The sequence below is a fragment of the Coregonus lavaretus genome, assembly GCF_964263955.1.
Source record: "Coregonus lavaretus genome assembly, contig: HAP1_SCAFFOLD_1455, whole genome shotgun sequence".
NCBI classification, from domain to species: domain Eukaryota; kingdom Metazoa; phylum Chordata; class Actinopteri; order Salmoniformes; family Salmonidae; genus Coregonus; species Coregonus lavaretus.
Window position 1 is genome coordinate 12,501 of NW_028159473.1, and position 10,082 is coordinate 22,582.

Below are 10,082 nucleotides of genomic sequence, written 5' to 3' on the forward strand. Positions count from 1 at the left end.
TAGGTCTAAAAAGTGGCTAGAATTGCCACTTTCATCATGATTCTCTCAAAAATGTTTTGTGATACAAATGTAGAAAGCATATCAAACATCCTTCCAATGAAATTTCGATGTGAGAATTGCCAGAACAATCTGAGATACCAAAAATATTTGAGGGCCATGTTGGCATGGAATCGCCCCCATTTGTCAACACTTCACTTAACAAGCTTGCTACTCTGTCTCTGTGTTCTACACTACAGCATAGAGACAGAGAGAGAGACAGAGAGACAGAGCGAGACAGAGAGAGAGAGACAGAGATTGAGAGAGGCAGCGAAGAGAGAGAGAGAGAGAGAGAGACAGAGACAGAGACAGAGAGCGAGAGAGAGTGTGCATGTCCTTCTCCACAGCATCAGTAACAGACAACACAGCCCATCTCTCTCTACAGCCACACCATTCTAAATTACATCTGCTCTAGCAACCCAGCTGTAAGCCTCCACACACACAGACAGTCATGTGACCTTCTGGCTACTTCCACCATGGCACATTCCAGTCATGTAGAGGTCAAGTGGTGGTTGAGTGGGAGAGGTGTCAGTCAGTCAGTCAGTCAGTCAGAGGGCTGAGGGTTTTCCTGCTGTGTTTCCCTACTGCTCCGATAGAGGAAAACATGTAGGCTCTGGGTGTTGTCCCCGACTGTCCCTGGACGTCTGTCTGTTTGTCTGTCTCGCATGTCACCGTGCCAACCACACACCACCCCGTTCTGTGACTAATCAACCCCCCCAGAGAGAGAGAGAGGAAATAAAATATGAGGGGGGGGGGGGGGGGGGGGGGAGAGAGAAAGAAAAGGAAAGTCTGAGGCTCCCAGCAGCACAGTGAATCACATCTAGTGTCTGGATCTGGGCATTTGGACTCCAAAGGCAGGGATGAAGAAGAGTGGGGGTGGGGGGCTGGAATGGGATGTTATTGTAAGTAGAGACAGTACTATTGGACTGGGGGATTGGTCAGGTGAAAGGGGAACACACACAGAGAGATAAGATAAGAGCCTATGGAACCTCAATGGGTTGAATGGAAGCTCCAATGATTTCAATCAGCTGAAGGTTACTGATTAAAATCTCAGATTATGTCATTTCCTTTCAAAATAACAAAGAAAATGACAAAACAATGAACAAGACAGGTAACAAGACAGCTAACAATCAGTTTCCTACACAATATAGATAGGAAAAGGCTAAACATAAGTAACCTTTACTTTTAAAGATAAAAGAAAACCAATGTCAAAAGGTCGTGCTCGCCATACCTCCACTAGATGATGCTGTTGATAGTCACCTAAATTGACCTCTTCTAAGGTCAAGGGTCAATGCTGGTGGTTCTGCTGATATAAGAACAAGGGTGACAAGGTTGGGAAGCCAGTGACTGACCATCTCTTGTCTGTGGGAGTGTGATTACAGAAGTCCAGTGAGAAGCTTTCTCTGGTTAGCCAAGGATAGGTCTCAGTGTTGTGGAAGGAAAGGAGTCATTGGAAGGACAGATGGAAGGAAAGGAGTCATTGGCTCGGAGATCCCCTTTATCCTAAACCTATTGTCCCTTTCCAGATGTATCCAGATGTTGCTGGTGATGTGCAATCCATTGCAGGTGAGTACATACGTGGATGTGAGTAGGTGTGTGTATGTGACTACATGTTTGTGTGTGTACATGTGGTTTGTTAGTAAATGCATGTAGACAAAAGCATTTAGATTTTGTGTCATGTTACCTTCCGTTCCCCAGGAACACCCAGATCCTTCACCCACAGAAAATGTATTATTTATTATAATCATAGTTGTTGATTTCAGTTGGTGTTTGTGTTTGCTTATTGGTACCTGTGTGCCCTGTGTAGCAGGTGTTTGGCGTGGATGGGGTTAACTTCAGCGTGCACGTGGAGAACCAGACCCGGGTGAGAGACGCTATGAGCAGGCGGCACCACCGGGTCTACCAGCTCTACAGCCGCACCAGTGGCAAACACATCCAGGTGCTGGGGAGACGCATCAGCGCCCGCGGAGAGGACGGAGACAAATATGGTAAGACACACACAGAGACAGACAGACCCACACAATCCTCAGGTCTTGACAGGGTGCAGTGGGGGGTTGTCTCAGGAGCACAAAGACCTCATCGACTGACTGCTGACTCAATGATTCACCAGAGAGACACACAGAAAGAGAGAGAGAGAGAGAGAGAGAGAGAGAGAGAGAGAAACAGAAAGAAAGAGGGAGAGAGGCTTAGCAGGTAGAGTGTTAGGCAGTGTTAGAAACTCATCTCCTCCATCAATCTATCCATTGATTTCTCATCCTCCCTGTTGTCTCCTCTGGGTTTAAAACAGCAGGCTGCCTCCCCCTCTTCTCCATCCCTCCCTTCCTCCCTCCATCCCCCACTCCTTCCTCCCCCATCCATCCATCCCTTCCTACCTCCCTCCCCACTCCCTCCTCCCCCATCCATCCATCCCTCCCTCTCCCACTCCTTCCTCCCCATCATCCATCCATCCCCCCTCCCCCACTCCTTCCTCCCACATCCATCCATCCCTCCCCCACTCCTACCTCCCCATCCATCCCTTCCTCCCCACTCCTTCCTCCCCCATCCATCCCTTCCTCGCTCCACCCCCCCCCCACTCCTGCCTCCCCATCCATCCCTCCCCCCCACTCCTTCCTCCCATCCATCCCTCCCTCCCCCACTCCTTCCTCCCCATCCATCCCTTCCTCCCCATCCATCCCTTCCTCCCCACTCCTTCCTCCCCATCCATCCCTTCCTCCCCACTCCTTCCTCCCCATCCATCCCTTCCTCCCCACTCCTTCCTCCCCATCCATCCCTTCCTCCCCACTCCTTCCTCCCCATCCATCCCTTCCTCCCCACTCCTTCCTCCTTCCTCCCCCATCCATCCCTTCCTCCCCCATCCATCCCCCACTCCTTCCTCCCCCATCCATCCCTTCCTCCCTCCATCCCCCACTCCTTCCTCCCCCATCCATACCTCCCTCCCTCCATCCCCTCCTCCCCACTCCTTCCTCCCCCATCCATCCCTTCCTCCCTCCCTCCCTCCCTCCCTCCCTCCAACCCCTTCTCCCCCACCTCCCCCACTCCTTCCTCCCCCATCCATCCCTTCCTCCCCCCTCCTTCCTCCCCATCCATCCCCCACTCCTTCCTCCCCCATCCCTCCCTCCCCCACCCATCCCTTCCTCCCTCCCTCCCTCCCTCCCCCACTCCTTCCTCCCCCATCCATACCTCCCTCCCCCACTCCTTCCTCCCCATCTATCCCTTCCTCCCCACTCCCTCCTCCCCCATCCATTCATCCATCCCTCCCTCCCCCATTCCTTCCACCACATCCCTCCCTCCCCCACTCCTTCCTCCTTCCTCCACTCCTTCCTCCTTCCTCCCCCCTCCTTCCCTCCACCACTCCTTCCTCCCCCATCCCTCCCTCCCCCACTCCTTCCTCTTTCTCTCTCTGTCTGTAATTATGCCTAACCCATTCTTAAACCACAGAGGATCAATGCAGGGAAAAAGCCCAGCATTAATGCTAGTGTTCATATTCCTCTGTGTAGAAGAATGGGGTTTATGTTACCAGCTCTCTCATTCACAACCATGCCTTTCACAAACACCTCTCCCATTCACAACCATGCCTTTCACAAACACCTCTCCCATTCACAACCATGCCTTTCACAAACACCTCTCCCATTCACAACCATGCCTTTCACAAACACCTCTCTCATTCACAACCATGCCTTTCACAAACACCTCTCCCATTCACAACCATGCCTTTCACAAACACCTCTCCCATTCACAACCATGCCTTTCACAAACACCTCTCCCATTCACAACCATGCCTTTCACAAACACCTCTCTCATTCACAACCATGCCTTTCACAAACACCTCTCCCATTCACAACCATGCCTTTCACAAACACCTCTCCCATTCACAACCATGCCTTTCACAAACACCTCTCCCATTCACAACCATGCCTTTCACAAACACCTCTCCCATTCACAACCATGCATTTCACAAACACCTCTCCCATTCACAACCATGCCTTTCACAAACACCTCTCCCATTCACAACCATGCCTTTCACAAACACCTCTCCCATTCACAACCATGCCTTTCACAAACACCTCTCCCATTCACAACCATGCCTTTCACAAACACCTCTCCCATTCACAACCATGCCTTTCACAAACACCTCTCCCATTCACAACCATGCCTTTCACAAACACCTCTCCCATTCACAACCATGCCTTTCACAAACACCTCTCCCATTCACAACCATGCCTTTCACAAACACCTCTCCCATTCACAACCATGCCTTTCACAAACACCTCTCTCATTCACAACCATGCCTTTCACAAACACCTCTCTCATTCACAACCATGCCTTTCACAAACACCTCTCCCATTCACAACCATGCCTTTCACAAACACCTCTCTCATTCACAACCATGCCTTTCACAAACACCTCTCCCATTCACAACCATGCCTTTCACAAACACCTCTCCCATTCACAACCATGCCTTTCACAAACACCTCTCTCATTCACAACCATGCCTTTCACAAACACCTCTCCCATTCACAACCATGCCTTTCACAAACACCTCTCCCATTCACAACCATGCCTTTCACAAACACCTCTCTCATTCACAACCATGCCTTTCACAAACACCTCTCCCATTCACAACCATGCCTTTCACAAACACCTCTCCCATTCACAACCATGCCTTTCACAAACACCTCTCCCATTCACAACCATGCCTTTCACAAACACCTCTCCCATTCACAACCATGCCTTTCACAAACACCTCTCCCATTCACAACCATGCCTTTCACAAACACCTCTCTCATTCACAACCATGCCTTTCACAAACACCTCTCTCATTCACAACCATGCCTTTCACAAACACCTCTCTCATTCACAACCATGCCTTTCACAAACACCTCTCCCATTCACAACCATGCCTTTCACAAACACCTCTCCCATTCACAACCATGCCTTTCACAAACACCTCTCTCATTCACAACCATGCCTTTCACAAACACCTCTCCCATTCACAACCATGCCTTTCACAAACACCTCTCCCATTCACAACCATGCCTTTCACAAACACCTCTCTCATTCACAACCATGCCTTTCACAAACACCTCTCTCATTCACAACCATGCCTTTCACAAACACCTCTCCCATTCACAACCATGCCTTTCACAAACACCTCTCCCATTCACAACCATGCCTTTCACAAACACCTCTCCCATTCACAACCATGCCTTTCACAAACACACCACTTCAACACCAGTCTTACTACTGCTCCAGGAGCAAATCTGTTCTTGACAAATGGTTCTCAAAGAAAAAAAGACTGTGGTTAACGCCATCAGGCACTGGCAGTAAAGCATTGTGGGAGGAAAAACAGAGAAAAGAGGGGAGGGGTGAAGGTGTAAACATGTAGAGGGGGAGAGAGTGGAGGAGAGGGGTGAAAATGTAAACATGTAGAGGGGGAGAGAGGAGGGGAGGGGTGAAGATGTGAACCACCTCACACTACCTCCACACTGACACCACACCCTCATACTAACACCACAGCCTCACACCACACCCTCACTGACATCACACCGCAACCTCACACCACAAACTCAAACTCACACCACACACACCAAAAACAACAATCCCTCCTGCAGTGTCTGGCAGTCATCTTCTTCTTCTTCTTCTTCTGTTAACCTTGCTCTGTGTCTGTCTGTCCTTATGTCTGCTTGGATCTTTTTTTACAAGCCCCATTTGTCCACCTGTGTGCAATCTAAGTGTCACATGATCTGTCACATGATCTCAGTATATATACATCTGTTCTGAAAGGCCCCAGAGTCTGCAAACCACTAAGCAAGGAGCACCACCAAGCAAGCGGCACCATGAAGACCAAGGAGCTCTCCATACAGGTCAGGGACAAAGTTGTGGAGAAGTACTGTACAGGGTTGGGTTATAAAAAAATATCAGAAAACTTTGAACATCCCATGGAGCACCATTAAATCCATTATTTAAAAAATGGAAAGAATATGGCACCACAACAAACCTGCCAAGAGAGGGGCGCCCACCAAAACTCATGGACCAGGCAAGGAGGGCATTAATCAGAGGCAACAAAGAGACCAAAGATAACCCTGAAGGAGCTGCAAAGCTTCACAGCGGAGATTGGAGTATCTGTCCATAGGACCACTTTAAGCCGTACACTCCACATAGCTGGGCTTTACGGAAGAGTGGCCAGAAAAAAGCGATTGCTTAAAAAAAAATAAGCAAACACGTTTGGGGTTCGCCAAAATGCATGTGGGAGACTCCCCAAACATATGGAAGAAGGTACTCTGGTCAGATGAGACTAAAATTGAGCTTTTTGGCCATCAAGGAAAATGCTATGTCTGGCGCAAACCCAACACCTCTCATCACCTCGAGAACACCATCCCCACAGTGAAGCATGGTGGTGGCAGCATCATGCTGTGGGGATGTTTTTCCATCGGCAGGGACTGGGAAACTGGTCAGAATTTAAGGAATGATGGATGGTGCTAAAAACAGGGAAATTCTTGAGGGAAACCTGTTTCAGTCTTCCAGAGATTTGAGACTGGGACGGAGGTTCACCTTCCAGCAGGACAATGACCCTAAGCATACTGCTAAAGCAACACTCAAGTGGTTTAAGGGGAAACATTTCAATGTCTTGGAATGGCCTAGTCAAAGCCCAGACCTCAATCCAATTGAGAATCTGTGGTATGACTTAAAGATTGCTGTACACCAGCAGAACCCATCCAACTTGAAGGAGCTGGAGCAGTTTTGCCTTGAAGAATGGGCAAAAATCCCAGTGGCTAGATGTGCCAAGCTTATAGAGACATACCTCAAGAGACTTGCAGCTGTAATTGCTGCAAAATAGTCATGCACACTCAAGATTTCAGTTTTTTTGTCTTATTTCTTGTTTGTTTCACAATAAAAAATATTTAGCATCTTCAAAGTGGTAGGCATCTTGTGCAAATGAAATTCCAGGTTGTAAGGAAACAAAATAGGAAAAATGCCAAGGGGGTGAAAACTTTCGCAAGCCACTATCTGTTAGTTTAATGTAGGCTATATCTGTCGCTCTGTCTGGCTGTCTGCCTGTCAGTCAGTCAGACTTTCTGTGGCTCTAACATCCGTCTGTCCCTCTGTCTGTCTGTCTGTCTGTGGCTCTAATGTCTGTCTGTCCCTCTGTCTGTCCCTTCACAAGCCCAGCTCGTAGTGGAGGCTGACACCTTTGGTAGCCAGGTGAGAATTCGCGGTAAAGAGACCAACTTCTACCTGTGCATGAACCGCCGCGGCAAGCTGGTGGGAAAGGTGAGACCTATTCTGAACTCTCATGTTCTCAAACGATTACAGCATCATAGGCTTATGGCAAAGTCCTGTTTTGAAGCATTCCTTTTAGTTTAGATTGAATAAATTCACATGGATTGCTGACCTACTTCTCTTTTCTCCTCCTGTGTGTGTGTGTGTTCGTTTCTCTGTTCTCTCAGAAGGCCAGTAATAAAAGTGAAGACTGCGTGTTTGTAGAAAAGGTTCTGGAGAACCACTACACCGCACTAATGTCGGCACGATACGCCGGCTGGTATGTGGGCTTCACCAAGCGGGGGCGCCCTCGCCGTGGCCCCCACACACTGCCCAACCAGCAGGACGTCCACTTTATGAAGCGCTTCCCACCCGGGGAGTACCCTGAAACCACACCCTTCCGCTTCACAACGGTCAACAAGAGGAGCAAGAGGGTCCGTGCCACCGGGACCCGCTAGCAGCTAATTCTAACGGCTACCATCCATCCACTGCCCATTGCCACCTGTACCTGCTCATCCACTAACCGCTAATGGGATAACTTTGACCCTTCCTCTGGACTTTAATACATGCTAAGTGGCTAATTAGCGCCATTGGACCCAGCTAACATCCACTGCACCTGTTCCTGAAGCTAATCGATAATGGACCAGTGCTACACCAACACTACTGGGACAACATGTAGCCTCCTCAAGACCCTGACTGATAGGCCTCCTAACTGGCTAGTACCCCAGTACACTCGCTAACTTGACACTGAAGGCCACTAATAATAACTTTATTTGTATAGTGCTTTTCAATACAAGTAACAAAGTGCTTCACATCATAAAATAATCAAATTAAAGCACTAACAAAATAGAACAAGCCTATAACCCTGCTACTAGCCCATCGACCTGGCCCACTCCCCTGCAAGGCCCAGAAACTATGAAAAGGCCCCTGAAAGGTAGCTAAACTGATGCCCAGGCTTTCCACCTTGTGTAGGCCTCGTTTCCCTCCAACCCCCAAGCTTGGACAGAACTGTGCTATTGCACTGTCCCTTAGCAGTGGCCAGTTAAGCTCTGCTTTAAAACAAACATACGAAAACCGGTCACTTGGCTGGTTTAGCACGCATCTCTGCGTTAAGGTAAACGTGATTGCTCTGTTAAAACAAGAATGACTTCAGTGTGTTTAAACTGTAGCTAAAGCTAGCGACACTGCAATAACAACAACCTTTCTCACAGGCTTTGACCAGAGCAGCTATCTGACACTGTTCAGGACTGGATGATCGTCATTGATGGACCAAAAGACAGAGAGACGAGACAGACAGACGGAAGGACAGACGGACGGACTGACAGAGAGGGGGGCAGACGGGGGGACAGACTAGAGATCTATGGGACAGTGGCACCATGAGAGAAACTGTGGAGCAACAGGTGGGCAAACAGAAAACAGGAAGAGGAACACAGGAAGTCAGTGGAGTGGGGATCAAGCCACAGAACAGGCCAGAATGGCACTGTGGTGGAATAAATGGAATGGATGGACTGCTTTGGACGCACTTCTCTCTGTCTCAGCCCCCTGGCGAGGAGAATCTGTGAGACTTGGGGTGAATGAATGAATGAATGAATGTATGTACAGTGTATGTGTGTGAGTGTAAGGGCACCAAAGACCATTTGTGAAGCTGTTTGGGGGGAATCTGCAAAGGGACTAGAGGCCTAAATTAGCCCTGTATAACCTCCCCCAACAACTCACTGAAGGAACTGAAGCTTTAAGAACCAGAATGTACAAACCAAGCTGCACCAAAAATAAATCAAATTTAATAACCACCAAAGACAACTGGAGACCAGCGACATGTCAATTCCCCAAGTCCCACCCCCGGGACAGAATTCCCTCTTCTTATAGGACCAGAGGGTGATGACGGGTGCATGGGAGGAGGGTGCCTTCTCTTCATATTAGCGTTGCTATAGAAACGACCCAGGGGATGACGCTCCTGTACGATACCATGGATACAGAATGATGCTGCCAGGACATTCAGTGGAGCACCAAAGTCTCATACACAAAATATTAAAGGGAACAATTTATTAAAAGTTATATATATAAAGATGACAAAAAAACTAAATAAGCAATCTTACTATGATTGTTACGATAATTGTTATTATTATAAAATTATTTCATTTATTTATTTCAGCTGTTTGCAGAAGTCTTTCTAAAATCAGTAAACCTTACAGAAACATGTCTCCTGTGTCGTAGACCATCTATACACAGTCAAACAACCCTTCATCATCATCATGATGATCATCATTTGAAAATATTTGCTTATGTAGACCATAAGGCTTCCACGAGAGAGTGCGACTGCTGCTGATCTTCTGCCATTTTGGGGATTATTTTCCATGACAGGTCACAGTCCATCTCCTTTTCCGCAGTTCTTTCACCAGGTTTCCTTTGGGCTGCTATGCTTCCTTTCTTGGAAATTGTGGGTCTTGTATGGCTCAATTACCGTAACAAAACCTGTACTTATATCCATGACTACTGATCTTTGTGGAAAATAACTGATAGGGTAGGCTTCTGCAATGCAGTAGTATCCTATTTGTCATTCTAGCTCTCAACCCACTGACATGGGCCTACACATCTGACACCAATCATCCCCCCCTAACCACCACACAAACCCTCAACCACCACCCCAACACAAAATTCTACCATGGTATTTCGATATGATTGAGTCACAAGTCAATATAAACTTGACTTACTTAATCCTCTTGGCCCCGTTGGGAGCGTAGAGTGTTGACAATGGTTCTCCACCTCACTCTCATCTGTCAAGCTTT

General features: G+C 48.1%; 1 protein-coding gene across 1 annotated transcript in view; it reads left to right on the forward strand.

Moving 5' to 3' along the window:
• Positions 1-7,754, forward strand: part of LOC311122816 (fibroblast growth factor 18-like) — a gene marked incomplete at both ends in the record, with an annotated part of 18,177 nt that extends 10,423 nt beyond the window's left edge. The window contains 4 exons of the mRNA XM_084197136.1: positions 1,563-1,602; positions 1,844-2,024; positions 7,202-7,308; positions 7,485-7,754. Coding sequence (XP_084053262.1) covers positions 1,563-1,602; positions 1,844-2,024; positions 7,202-7,308; positions 7,485-7,754 — 598 coding nt within the window. The remainder of the gene's footprint in view (positions 1-1,562; positions 1,603-1,843; positions 2,025-7,201; positions 7,309-7,484) is intronic.
• Positions 7,755-10,082: the final 2,328 nt, after the last annotated feature.